The sequence below is a fragment of the Chiloscyllium plagiosum genome, unplaced genomic scaffold (genome assembly GCF_037043375.1).
Source record: "Chiloscyllium plagiosum isolate Xiang-an unplaced genomic scaffold, Cpla_swu_hap1 HiC_scaffold_17, whole genome shotgun sequence".
In the NCBI taxonomy this organism is placed as follows: Eukaryota; Metazoa; Chordata; class Chondrichthyes; order Orectolobiformes; family Hemiscylliidae; genus Chiloscyllium; species Chiloscyllium plagiosum.
In genome coordinates this window covers 3,949,114-3,964,061 of record NW_028270155.1, presented here as the reverse complement: position 1 = coordinate 3,964,061, position 14,948 = coordinate 3,949,114, and the positions used below count along the sequence as shown (strand labels likewise).

Below are 14,948 nucleotides of genomic sequence, written 5' to 3'. Positions count from 1 at the left end.
TATAACATTGTCTCTCTTTTACCCATTACCTTCACTGTCAGACTCAGCATTATAAAATTGTCTCTGTTATATGCCTTATCTTGATATTCTGCCTCTACTCTAGCACTTTGGACTAATGCTGCTGACTTTACTCCTCTTATGTTTGATATTCTGTTCCAGGGTGCCGACTGCGGCAGCCACCTTGTTCTAACTCGTTACCCAAAGGCTATGCTGTGATCAGGGTGGAGCTTGTTAAAAGCGGTCTTGTTTCACAAAAACTTCAGGTAGTAAAGGTTGATTTTGGGTCACTGTCATGGTAATTTCCTATTATTTTATTTCACCTGTGTTATTTTATTTCAATATTAATGCAAATACTAACCCAATATTCTTCTTGCTTGTAATCAGCTGTGTGGTGTGAGTCCTGTGTATGCAGATCCTGGGCTTGCAAGCTTCTTGATGAAGTGCCAGATTTCAACTTGAGGCTTTTTGAAGCCAGTCTAGACATCAGCAGTGGCTTTGATATAATGCAGTATACAAGCATCCCAGGATAGGTGCCTCCAATTCCACTTTGTTCCCTATTAGCCTTTTTTTATTTGTTCTCTGATTCGAGCATTGCAGGCAAGGCCAGCATTTAGTGCCTTAATTGTCTCTAATTGGCCAGAAAAGCTTGTGATGAGCTACCTTCTCGAATTGCTGCTGTCCGTATCTTATATCTACACCCACAGTTCCATTGGGAAAGGAGTTCCAAGATTTTGATTGCGTGACAGTGAAGAAACAGCAATGTAGTTCCAAGTTTATATGATGTGTGCAGCATGGAGAGGAAGTTGCAAGCAGTGGCATTTCCATACATCACTAACAGAGGTTGTGGGTTTGGAAAATGCTGTTGAAGGAGTGTGTGTGAGTTGCAGTACTGCACCTTGTAATTGACGCACGCTGCTGCTGCTGCCCATAGGTAGCACAAGGTGGTGGATGGGGCGCCAATCAAGCAGGCTGTTTTTATTTTGGTTGTGTATCCAGACTTGTTCCCAACTCAGGTAAAAACAATGACTGCAGATGCTGGACACCAGAGTCTAGATTAGAGTGGTGCTGGAAAAGCACAGCCGTTCAGGCAGCATCCGAGGAGCAGGAAAATCGACGTTTTGGGCTAAAGCCTGATGAAGGGCTTTTGCCCGAAACGTCGATTTTACTGCTCCTTGGATGCTACCTGAACTGCTGTGCTTTTCCAGCACCACTCTAATCTAGACTCTTGTTCCCAACTCATTCAGGCAAGTGGGGAATATTTTGTAACTTTCTTGATTTGTGCCTTGTAGGTGTGGATAGGCCTTGGGGAAATGGGTGATAGATTACTTGCTATAGAATTCCCAATCCCCTAGTTGTATGGCTAGTCTTGTTCAGCTTCTTGTCAATGGTAACCCCAAAGATGTTAATAATTCAGCAATGATAATACCATTGAATGTCAAGATGCAATGGTTAGATTCTCTCTTGTTGGAGATGATCATTGCTTAGGCATTTGTGCGATGCTGGTATAAACTTAACATTTATTAGCCCAAGCCGTGATGTTATTGAGGGTCACCTGCATGTGGACATGTAATGCTTCACTGTCTGAGGTATTGTCAACACTGTGTAATCATCAGGGAACATCCCACATCTCACCTCAGTATGGAGGGAAGAACATTGATGGAGCAGCTGAAGATGGTTGGGCTGAGAGCACTACCCTAAGGAATTCTGATCCAACCTTCCCTTCCAGCTACCAACCAGATTCATTCCTCCCATCGAGCAACCAGGTCGGACTTTCTACTTGTGTTTACCTATCCCTACCTCAAGCCCCCCCCCCATCTGTAGCTCTCCTTACACTCACCCCCAGTCCTGAAGAAGGGCTACACCCGAAACGTTGACTTCTCCACCTCCTGATGCTGCCTAGCTTGCTGTGTTCTCCCAGCCGCTTGTCTACCTAAGGAATTTGTGCAGCAATGTCCTTGGACTAAAATGATTAATCTTTCGCAACCATAACCATTTTCAGTTTGTGTGGGTGTGATTCCAACCAACAGAGATTTTCCCAATTGCTATGAACTTCAGATTTTCTTAGGCTCATTGATGCCAGACTCAGTCAAATGTGGCCTTCATGTCAAGAACAGTTGCTATCACCTCACCTCTGGAGTTCAGCTCTTTTAATCATGTTTGTACCAAGGTGTTAATGAGATAAGAAGTCCAAGGGAGACCCGATCATGCTGCTGTGAGTGATGGAAAGGGGCAAGGGTGGAAGCACGGCTGATAGGTCAGATGCAGTTGAGGCCCTGTCAACCACAGTGGGTGGGAAACCATGGTCATGGAAGAAGCGAGCCATGTCAGCAATGCTGTCATGGAAGGTGGCATCATCCAAACAGATGTAATGTAGGCGAAGGAATTGGTAGAATGGGATGGAGTCCTTGCAGGACGTGGGGTGTGACGAGCTGTACTGAAGGTCGCTATGGGAGACAGTGGCTCTGTAGTGGATGGCAGCAGACAGTTTATTCCCCAAAATGGAGATAGAGAGGTCAAAGAAAGGAAGGGAAATATTGGACATGGACAAGGTGAAAATTATTGAGGTGGAAATTGGACGCAAAATGAATGAAGTTTTCGAGGTCCGGGCGGGAGTGTGAAATGGCACGAAAGCAGTCATCAAAGTACCAAAGAAAGAGTTGTGGGAGGGTCCAATGATCATTCCACATACTCCATAAAGAGGCAGGCATAACTGGGACCCAGACAGGTGCCCATAGCTACTCCTTTGACTTGGCAGAAGTGAGATGAATTAAAAGAGAAATTGTTCAGTGAGAGAACACGTTCAGCCAGGCAGAGAAGACAGTGGATGGGGAATGTTCAGGCCTCTGGTCAAGGAAGAAGCCGAGAGCTCTCAGTCTGTCCTGGTGGGGGTGAAGGTATAGAGGGATTGGACATCCTTGGTGAACAGGATGCAGTTATGGAGATCGTCAGAAGAATCTTACATGTAGGTGTGCAGGATCTGGACAAATGGAGAGAGGACGAAGTCAAGATAGGAGGAAATGAGCTCAGTGGGGCAGAAACAGGCTGATACTGTGGGCCTGTTTGTGAATTTTGGGAAGGAGGTAGAAGCGGGCTGTCAGGGATTGGGAGATTACTCAGTTGGAAGCAGTGGGCAGAAGATCTCTGGAGGTAATGAGGTCAGTGACAGTCCTGGCAACAATGGCTTGCTGGTCCAGGGAGCGGTAGGAAAAAGTGTCTGAGAGCTGGTGTTGAGGGTCCACAGGCTAAAGATCAGTGTGCCAGACTAACAGCACCACCTTCATCAGCTGGTTTGATAACAATGTTTATCAACATTGGCTTCTGGTCTGACAATGTCTCAAGTTCAAATTTCTTATCTTTGTTTCCACCCCACTGCATGGTTGTTGTCCTCCCTAACTTTAGGACCCCTGAAGGCCTGTATTTCTCTCTTTCTGGCCTCTTTCTCATGCTGATTTAAATCACTTTAGCAATGATAGCCATGCCTTCAGCTGTCACGATGCTCTGTTATAAAATTTCTCCACCTTCTTTTAGTGTTCTCTTTAAAACCTACTCTTTGACCAGATTTAACCAACAGTCCTTGCTGTGGTTTGCTTTAAACTCTGTTTGATCTGTCATTGTCGGACTAGTTAATTGAACACTAACGTGTATGATTGTCCACCTAGGAAATTCCATGTCACTGGTCAGGAGTTCAGTGGGTCCTTGTGTGGTTAATGGGCCCAATCCTAGAGCCATATCTCCCAGCACACATTCGACAGGTGCTCTTGGAAGGTGGAATTGGTCCTTCCCTGGAGATCAGAGCGAAATAAGAAGAAAGCAGGAAAGTACTCAAGCAGGAAATTAGGAGAACAGCAAGGGGCTATGAAATGACCTTGGCAAGTCGGGTTAAAGAGAATCCCAAAGCATTCTATAGATTCATTAAAAACAAGAGGATAACTAGGGAGAAGGATCAAGGAGGGAACTTGTGCTTGAAGACAGGAATGTGGGTGAGATCCTAAACGATTGCATTGGTACTCATCCAGGAAAAGGATATGGAGAATACTGAGATTAGTGTGGAGCTTGCCACTAGGCTAGGGCATTTTGAGATCAAGAAAGAAGTGGTGTTGGATGTCTTGAAGAGCATTAAGGTGGATAAGTCCCTGATGGTACCTACCCCAGGTTATTGAGAGAAGCAAGAGAGGAGATTGCTGGGACCTCAAATTATTGTGTCCTCGCTAGCCACTGAAGAGTTCAAGAGAGACTGGCAAGTAGCTAATGTCGTTCCTGTGTTCAAGAAGAGAAATAGGGATAATCCAGGAAACTGTAGACCAATGAATCTCATATCAGTAGTTGAGAAGATATTGGAGAGAATTCTTAGAGAAAGGATTTACACATATTTGGAAAAGCATGGCCTAATTAGTGATAGTCAGCATGACTTTGTGCAGGTCAGGTTATGTCTTATAACTTGACTGAATTTTTCGAAGAGGTGATCGATGAAGGTAGAGCGGTGGATGTCATTTACATGGATTTTAGTTAGGCTTTACCAAGGTCTGTCATGATAGGCTCATCCAGAAGATTAAGATGCATGGGATCCATGGTGACTTGGTCACATGGATTCAGAATTGGCTTGTCCATAAAAGACAGAGGGTAGTGGTGGAAGGGTGTATTTTTGGCTGGAGGTCCGTGACTAGTGGTGTTCCATAGGGATCCATACTGGGACCTCTGCTGTTTGTGATATATATATAAATAACTTGGATGAAAATTCGATGGATGGGTTAGTAAATTTGCAGACGGTAGAAAGATTGGTGGAGTTGTGGATAGTGTAAAAGGCTTTCAAAGGATACAGCAGGATGTAGATCAGTTGCAGATATGAGTGGAGAAATGGTAGGTGAAGTTTAATCCGGGTACGTGTGAGGTGCCGCACTTTGGGAGATGAAACGTTAAGGAAAAGTATACATTCATGGCAGGACTTTAAGTAGCATTGATGTACAGAGGGATCTTAGGATTCAAGTCCATAGCTCCTTGAAAGAGGTCACACAAGTAGGTAGGGTGGTAAAGAAGGCATATGGCATGCTTGCCTTTATTGGTCAGGGAATTGAGTACAAGAGTCAGGATATCATGTTGCAGTTTTCTAAGACTTTGGTTAGGCCACGCTTAGAGTAATGAGTTCAGTTCTGATTGCCAGATTACAGGAAGGATGTGTTGGTTTTGGAGAGGGTGCAGAAGGGGTTTACCAGGATGCTGCTTGGATTAGAGGGTATGAGCTATAAGGAGAGGCTAGAAAAACTCAGGTTTTTTTCCCTCGAGGGTGGAGACTGAGAGGAGACTTTATAGAAGTCTATAAAATTATGCAACACCTGGTTATAGTCCAACAGGTTTAATTGGAAGCACTAGCTTTCAGAGCACCGCTCCCTCATCAGGTGGTTGTCTGCTGTGTTTGCCACCACTTCCACCCCCACCAATGCCACTCACCTGCATTCTGCTGACATGCCACCCCATAGATCCCACTGTCACCATCCCCGCCCCCCAGAACCCTGAGGGGAACACCACCCCTGCTCATGACTCCACCCCCATTCCCACCACCACACACACTCCAGTTACCGGCTCCTCCCCCACTCCCAGCTCCACACCCACACCAGATCCCAGCTCCCAGCCCTGCCGAGTTTTCACCATTCCCCCTGACCTCCCCCTCACTGAGGACGAATGATCAGTCCTCAGCAAAGGACTCACCTTCATCGCCCTCCGCCCATGCATCAATGAATTTAATACATGCCATGACATCGAACACTTCTTCTTCTCCGAGCTTACCTTCACAATTTGGACTCCCGCCCACCTCCAACACACTCCATCCACCTGGACACCCCGCGCTGGCCTATTACCCGCTCTTGACCTCTTCATTTCCAACTGCCGCCGGGACATTATCCGCGTCAACCTGTCTACCCCTCACCCCACTCCAACCTCTCACTCTCACAACGCGCAGCCCTCCAATTCCTCTGCTCCAATTCCAACCTCACCATCAAGCCAGTAGATAAAGGGGGCGCAGTGGTACTCTGGCGCACTGACCTCTACACCGTTGAACCCAAAGCCAACTCGAGGACACCTCTTCCTTCCGCCCCCTCGACCATGACCCCCACCCCTCATCACCAAACCATCATCTCCCAGATCATACAGAACCTCTTCACCTCAGGAGATCTCCCACCCACAGCTTCCAACCTCATAGTCCGGGAACCCCCCACTGCCCGGTTCTACCTCCTTCCCAAGATCCACAAGCCTGACCACCCTGGCCGACCCATTGTCTCAGCATGCTCCTGCCCCACTGAACTCATCTCTACCTACCTCGACACTGTCCTATCCCTCCTAGTCAAGGGACTCCCCACAGACGTTCGAGAACACCACCCACGCCCTCCACCTCCTCCAAGACTTCCGTTTCCCCGGCCCCCAACGCCTCATCTTCACCATGGATATTCAATCCCTCTACACCTCCATCCGCCATGACCAGGGCCTCCTAGCCGTCCGTTTCTTCCTCTCCCGACGTCCCCAACAGTACCCTTCCACCGACACTCTCATTCGTTTGGCTGAACTGGTCCTCACCCTTAACAGTTTCTCCTTTGAATCCTTGCACTTCCTCCAGACCAAAGGGGTAGCCATGGGCACCTGTATGGGCCCCAGCTATGCCTGTCTCTTTGTTGGCTACGTAGAACAGTCCATCTTCCATAATTACACCGGCACCACTCCCCACCTCTTCCTCCGCTACATTGATGACTGCATTAGCGCCACCTCGTGCTCCCGCGAGGAGGTTGAGCAATTCATCAAGTTCACCAACACATTCCACCCTGCCCTTAAATTTACCTGGACCATCTCTGACACCTCCCTCCCCTTCCTGGACCTCTCCATCTCCATCAGTGACGACCGACTTGACACTGATATTTTTTACAAACCCACCGACTCCCACAGCTACCTGGATTACACCTCTTCCCACCCTACTTCCTGCAAAAATGCCATCCCGTATTCCCAATTCCTCCGCCTCCGCCGTATCTTCTCCCAGGAGAACCAGTTCCACCACAGAACACACCAGATGGCCTCCTTCTTTAGAGACCGCAATTTCCCTTCCCACGTGGTTAAAGGTGCCCTCCAATGCATCTCGTCCACATCCCGCACCTCCGCCCTCAGACCCCACCCCTCCAACCGTAACAAGGACAGAACGCCCCTGGTGCTCATCTTCCACCCTACCAACCTTCGCATAAACCAAATCATCCACCGACATTTCCGCCACCTCCAAACGGACCCTACACCAGGGATATATTTCCCTCCCCACCCCTTTCCGCCTTCCGCAAAGACCGTTCCCTCTGTGACTACCTGGTCAGGTCCACGCCCCCCTACAACCCACCCTCCCATCCTGACACCTTCCCCTGCCACCGCAGGAATTGCAAAACCTGCGCCCACACCTCCTCCCTCACCTCTATCCAAGGCCCTAAAGGAGCCTTCCACATCCATCAAAGTTTTACCTGCACATCCACCAATATCATTTATTGTATCCGTTGCTCCCGATGCAGTCTCCTCTACATTGGGGGGACTGGGCGCCTCCGAGCAAAGCGCTTTAGGGAACATCTCTGGGACACCTGCACCAATCAACCATACCGCCCTGTGGCCCAACATTTCAACTCCCCCTCCCACTCAGCCGAGGACATGGAGGTCCTGGGCCTCCTTCACCGCCGCTCCCTCACCACCAGACGCCTGGAGGAAGAACGCCTCATCTTCCGCCTCGGACCACTTCAACCCCAGGGCATCAATGTGGACTTCAACAGCTTCCTTATTTCCCCTTCCCCCACCTCACTCTAGTTCCAAACTTCCAGCTCAGCACTGTCCCCATGACTTGTCCTACCCGCCTATCTTCTTTTCCACCTATCCACTCCACCCTCCCCCCCCAACCTATCACCTTCATCCCCTCCCACACTCACCTATTGTACTCTATGCTACTTTCTCCCCACCCCCACCCTCCTCTCACTTCTGATGAAGGGCTTTCGCCCGAAACGTCGATTTTCCTGCTCCTCGGATGCTGCCAGAACTGCTGTGTTTTTCCAGCACCACTCTAATCTCGACTGTGGTTTCCAGCATCTGCAGTCATTGTTTTTACCTGGTTGTACACTATAACCTGGTGCGAATTTTAACTTTGTACACCCCAGTCTAACACCAGCATCTTCAAATTATAAAATTATGAGATGCATAGATAGGGTTAACAGAATGTTTTTCCCAGAGTTGAAATGTCTGATACTAGGGGGCATGCATTTAAGGTGAGAGGGGGAAAATTCAAAGGGGATGTGAGGGATAGGCTTTTTACACAGATAGTGATAAGAGTGTGGAACGCACTGCAGGGGGTTGTGGTGGAGGCGGATACAATCAGAGCATTTAAGGGACTTTTAGATAAGCACATGAATATACAAGGAATGAAGGAATATGGACCAAGGGCAGGCAGAAGGGATTAGTTTAATTTGGCAACATGTTCAGCATAACATCATGGGCCAAAGGGCCCTTTCCTGTGCTGTACTGTTCTATGTTCTATCACTGGCATTTCTTCCTCTGGTTTCTTTTCCAGACCTCCTCTTCCTGGCGTGTGCTCTCAAGGAATTCTGTCCCTTCATACATGAGGTTTATCCTAGTCTGTTTCATAATTACATGTATAAACTGTGTTAGGGCAATTTTTCTTTGTTAGAGGTTTTAAAAGTACTTGTATATGCTTGTATCCATAGCCCTCAGCAAGAGAACTGTGCAGTTATCACTGGCAAAAGTTTTTGTAACTAGTTAGTGCAACAGAAGCTCTTGAACTCTGAGAACTCTTGAACTTTCAATTGGGAAGTTGGTTCCCATTATCGATTGTTCCCCAAGCTTTTCAAAAGTACTGAGGCCTGAGGTTTACTTTGGATTTTAGAGAAAGCTTGTCCCAACAGACAAAACAGTAGCTCCAACTGCAGCGAGGCAAAGAAAGTCAATTATGTAATAGCAAAGTACTGGGGATGCTGAAGATCTGAAATAAAAACAGAAAATATGGGAAAAACTCAGTAGTTCTGGCAGCATCTAGATTAGATTAGATTAGATTACTTACAGTGTGGAAACAGGCCCTTCGGCCCAACAAGCCCACACCGACCCGCCGAAGCGCAACCCACCCATACCCCTACATTTACCCCTTACCTAACACTACAGGCAATTTAGCATGGCCAATTCACCTGACCTGCACATCTTTGGACTGTGGGAGGAAACCGGAGCACCCGGAGGAAACCCACGCAGACACGGGGAGAACGTGGAGAGAGAAATAGAGTAATATTTTCAGTCCAAGACTTCTTTAGAGCTGAAGGGAACTTGAAAATTATGTATTTATATATTGATTTGTCTGGTTTAAGACCATAATAAGACCACAAGAAATAGGAAAAAGGTTAGGCCTTTTGACCTCTTGAGCCTGTTCGATCATTCAAAAGGATCATGGCTGATCTAACAGTCATCACATCCACATTCCTGCCCTTTCCCCATAACCTTTGATTTCCCAACTGGTCAAGAATCTAGCTAAAAATCACACAACACCAGGTTATAGTCCAACAGGTTTAATTGGAAGCACACTAGCTTTCAGAGTGACACTCCAGGTCAAGAATCTAGCTATCTCAGCCATAGGTATACAGCAAGACTCTGACCTCTCAGCTCTCTGTGACAAGGAGTTTCAAAGACTTTCAACCTTATGAAAGATTAAATTCCTCCTTATCTTAATCTTAAGTTGGTGCCCCTTTATGCTAAAACTGGTCCTTTCAGCATTTACCCTATCAGGCCCTTTAAGAATCCTTACATTTCAAAGAGATCACCTCTCATTCATCTAAATTCCAATGAGTGGAATCCCAACCTGTTTAAATTTTGCTCATAAGACAATCCGTCTATACTAGAGATCGTTCTAGTGAACCTTCTCTGAACCGCCTCCAATGAAGTGATATCTTTCCTTAAATAAGAGACCAAAACTGCTCACAGTGCTCCAGATGTGGCCTCCCCAGCACCTTGTAGCATTATTGTGAGACCTCCCTACTCTGAAAGTTCTACACTTACAGGTAAGTGTGAGGTGTTGCACTTTGGAAAGTCAAACCAAGGTAGGACTTGTACAGATGTGAGTGTGGTGCTGGAAAAGCACAGCAGGTCAGGCAACATCCAAGGAGCAGGAGAATCGACATTTCGGGATTGCTGAAGAAGGGCTTATGCCTGAAACGTCGATTCTCCTGCTCCTCAGATGCTTCCTGATCTGCTGTGCTTTTCCAGCACCACACTCTCGACTCTGATCTCCAACATCTGCAGTCCTCACTTCCTTCCTAGGATTTGTACAGTAATGATAAAGTCCTGAGGAGTGTTGTGGAATTGAGGGATCTAGGAGAACAAGTACATAATTCTTTGAAAGCAGTGTGACAGGTAGACAGGATGGTAAAAAAGGCATTTAACATGCTGGCCTTCATCAGTCAAAGCAGTTGGGATGTTATGTTACAGGTGTATAAGTCGTTGGTGAGGCCGCACTTGGATTATTGGGTACAGTTTAGGTCACCCTATTATAGGAAAGACATAGGTAAACAGGACAAAGTGCAAAGAAAATTTACGAGGATGTTGTCAGGCTTGAGTTATAGGGAGAGGTTGGCCAGGATAGAACTCTATTCCTTGAAACATAGGAGATTGAGGGGTGACCTTATAAAGATGTATAAAATTATGAGGGACTTAGACAGGATGAATGCATACAGTCTTTTTACCAGGAATGGAAAATTGAAAACGAGAGTGCATAGGTTTAGGTTGACAGGGGAAAGATTTAGGAAGGACCTGAGAGGCAATTTCTTTACACAGAGAGTAGTGCATGTATGGAAGGGCTTCCAGAGAAAGTAGTTGAGGCAGTACAATAGCAACATTTTAAAAATATTTGAATAGGTACATGGATGGGAAGGGTTTAGAGGGATATGGACCAAATGCGGGCAATTGGAGCGAGCTGAGTGAGCAGCATGGTCAGCATGGACCAGTTTGGGCTGAAGGGCCTGTTTCCATGCTGTCTTACTCTTTGATTCAATGACTGTTATTGAGGGCTCTTGAAATAAGGGCTAACATTCATTAGTCTTCCAGATTACCTGCTACAACCTCTGGGTGCCAGCTTTCTATGTTTCATGCGCAAGTCCTCCCAAATCCCATTATGCTGCAGCTTTCTGCAGTTTATGTCCATTTAAATAATACCCTTCCAAAGGAATAACTTCACAAATGTCTCAAAAATCTCCAGGTGTAATTAATTACTAATACTTTGAAGCTATGTGACCAAATCTGTTAGTCAATTTACTTTTAGTTATATTTATTTGCTGTTGTGGTTCTGTTCGCCGAGCTGGGAATTTGTGTTGCAGACGTTTCGTCCCCTGTCTAGGTGACATCCTCAGTACTTGGGAGCCTCCTGTGAAGCGCTTCTGTGATCTTTCCTCTGGCATTTATAGTGGTGTTGTATCTGCCGCTTCCGGTTGTCAGTTCCAGCTGTCCGTTGCAGTGGCCGGTATATTGGGTCCAGGTCGATGTGCTTGTTGATTGAATCAGTGGATAAGTGCCATGCCTCTAAGAATTCCCTGGCTGTTCTCTGTTTGGCTTGTCCTATAATAGTAGTGTTGTCCCAGTCAAACTCATATTGCTTGTCATCTGCGTGTGTGGCTACTAAGGATAGCTGGTCGTGTCGTTTCGTGGCTAGTTGGTGTTCATGGATGCGGATTGTTAGCTGTCTTCCTGTTTGTCCTATGTAGTGTTTTGTGCAGTCCTTGCATGGTATTTTGTACACTACATTCGTCTTGCTCATGTTGGGTATCGGGTCCTTCGTCCTGGTGAGTTGTTGTCTGAGAGTGGCTGTTGGTTTGTGTGCTGTTATGAGTCCTAGTGGTCGCAGTAGTCTGGCTGTCAGTTCGGAAATGCTCTTGATGTATGGTAATGTGGCTAGTCCTTTGGGTTGTGGCACGTCCTCATTCCGTTGTCTTTCCCTTAGGCATCTGTTGATGAAATTGTGCTGGTATCCGTTTTTGGCGAATACATTGTATAGGTGTTCTTCTTCCTCTTTTTGCAGTTCTGGTGTACTGCAGTGTGTTGTGGCCCTTTTGAATAGTGTCTTAATGCAACTTCTTTTGTGTGTGTTGGGGTGGTTGCTTTCGTAGTTCAGGACTTGGTTTGTGTGTGTGGCTTTCCTCTATACCTTTGTGGTGAATTCTCCCTTCGGTGTTCACATCTAGGACTGGGAGTTGGTTGTCCTTTTCTTCCTCTCTAGTGAATCGAATTCCTGTGAGTGTGGCGTTGATGATCCGGTGTGTGTTTTCTATTTCTGTGTTTTTAATGATTACAAAGGTGTCATCCACATATCTGACCCAGAGTTTGGGTCGAGTTTGCAGTAAGACTGTTTGTTCTAATCAACGGCACACCCATGGGCTCACCCATATCTGGACTCATAGCAGAAGCTGTAATGCAAAGATTAGAACAGTCTTACCGCAAACTCGACCCAAACTCTGGGTCAGGTATGTGAACTGACAACCGGAAGCAGCAGATTCAAACCACTATAAATGCCGGAGGAAAGATCACAGAAGCGCTTCACAGGAGGCTCCCAAGCACTGAGGATGTCACCTAGACAGGGGACGAAACGTCTGCAACACAAATTCCCAGCTCGGCGAACAGAACCACAAAAACGAGCACCCGAGCTACAAATCTTCGCACTAACTTTGAATATTTATTTGCTGTTATTGTTTCATCCATCCCTAAATGGAGTGGTTAGTTAGATCAGTTTAGAGGCTAGTGAAGGGTTAACCAAGTTGGTGTAGGATTGCAGCCATATGTACACCCGGACCAAGAAATGATAGTTGGCCAAAGTTCAATGGTGCAATACCCTAATAGGAATGGCAGTGGAACAACAATGGCAGGTACTTCTGGGTATAATGCAGAAGATGCAGGATCAGTTCATTCCAAAAAGGAAGAAAGATCCTATGAGGAGGCAGGGGTGGCCTTGGCTGACGAGGGAAGTTAAGAAACATATAAAGTTAAAAGAGAAAAAGTATAACATAGCGAAGATGAGTGGGAAAGTGGAGGACTGGGAAGCTTTTAAAGAACAACAGAGGATTACTAAGAAGAAAATACGCAGAGAAAAAATGAAGTACGAAGGTAAACTGGCCAAAAATATAAAGGAGGATAGTAAAAGCTTTTTTAGGTATGTGAAAGGAAAAAACATGGTTAAGACTAAAATTGGGCCCTTGAAGACAGAAACGGGTGAATGTATTACGGGGAACAAAGAAATGGCAGAAGAGTTGAATTGGTACTTCAGATCTGTGTTCACTGGGGAAGACACAAGCAATCTCCCTGAGGTAACAGTGGCTGAAGGACCTGAACTGATAGGAATTTAAATTTGCCAGGAAATGGTGTTGGAGAGACTGTTAGGTCTGAAGGCTGATAAGTCTCCAGGGCCTGATGGTCTACATCCCAGGGTACTGAAGAAGGTGGCTCGAGAAATCGTGGATGCGTTGGTGATTATTTTCCAATGTTCTGTAGATTCAGGATCAGTTCCTGTGGATTGGAGGGTGGCTAATGTTGTCCCACTTTTTAAGAAAGGAGGAAGAGAGAAAGCAGAGAATTATAGACCAGTTAGTCTGACCTCAGTGGTGGGAAAGATGCTGGAGTCTTTTATAAAGGATGAAATTACGACACATCTGGATTGCAGTAACAAGATAGGTGAGAGTCAGCATGGATTTATGAAGGGGAAATCATGCTTGACTAATCTTCTGGAATTTTTTGAGGATGCAAGTCTGAAGATGGACAAGGGAGGTCCAGTGAATGTAATATACCTGGACTTTCAGAAAGCCTTTGATAAAGTCCCATATAGGAGGTTAGTGAGCAAATTTAGGGCATATGGTATTAGGGGCAAAATACTGACTTGGATTGAAAATTGGTTGGCTGACAGGAACAAAGAGGAGTGATAAACGGCTCCCTTTCGGAATGGCAGGCGGTGACCAGTGGGGTACCGCAGAGATCAGTGCTGGGACCGCAACTTTTTACAATATGCATTAATGATATAGATGATGGTATTAAAAGTAATATTAGCAAATTTGCTGATGACACAAAGCTGGGTGGCAGGGTGAAATGTGAGGAGGATGTTAGGTGATTACAGGGTGACCTGGACAGGCTAGGTGAGTGGACAGATGCATGGCAGATGCAGTTTAATGTGGATAAATGTATGGTTATCCACTTTGGTGGCAAGAACAGGAAGGCAGATTACTACCTCAATGGTATCAATTTAGGTAAAGGGGCAGTACAGAGAGATCTGGGTGTTCTTGTACATCAGTCAATGAAAGCAAGCATGCAGGTACAGCAGGCAGTGAGGAAAGCTAATAGCATGCTGGCCTTCATAACAAGAGGAATTGAGTATAGAAGCAAAGAGGTTCTTCTGCAGCTGTACAGGGCCCTGGTGAGACCGCACCTGGAATATTGTGTGCCGTTTTGGTCACCAAATTTGAGAAAAGACATTCTGGCTATTGAGGGAGTGCAGCGTAGGTTCACGAGGTCAATTCCCGGAATGGCGGGACTATCTTATGCTGAAAGATTGGAATGACTGGGCTTGTATACCCTTGAGTTTAGAAGGCTGAGAGGGAATCTGATAGAGACGTATAAGATTATTAAAGGATTGGACACTCTGGAGGCAGGAAGCATGTTTCCGCTGATGGGTGAGTCCCGAACCAGAGGACACAGCTTAAAAATAAGGGGTAGGCCATTTAGAACAAAGTTGAGGAGAAACTTCTTCACCCAGAGAGTGGTGGATATATGGAATGCTTTGCCCCAGAAGGCAGTGGAGGCCCAGTTTCTGGATACTTTCAAGAAAGAGTTGGATAGAGCTCTTAAGGATAATGGAATCAAGGGTTATGAGGATAAGACAGGAACAGGATATTGATTGAGGATGATCAGCCATGATCATAATG

The 14,948-nt window shown here is 46.1% G+C and overlaps 1 protein-coding gene across 3 annotated transcripts in view; it reads left to right on the top strand.

The window, feature by feature from the left end:
• The window catches only part of LOC122558192 (transcription initiation factor TFIID subunit 4), a 370,919-nt gene that overhangs the window by 326,309 nt on the left and 29,662 nt on the right, over positions 1 to 14,948 (top strand). The window contains exon 16 of one of the 3 annotated variants that reach the window (XM_087995691.1): positions 160 to 258. The exons of the other annotated variants lie outside the window; for them this stretch is intronic. Coding sequence (XP_087851817.1) covers positions 160 to 216 — 57 coding nt within the window. The 3' untranslated portion in view covers positions 217 to 258. Of the gene's footprint in view, positions 1 to 159; positions 259 to 14,948 lie in introns of those variants that run through there. 3 annotated transcript variants of the gene reach the window in all.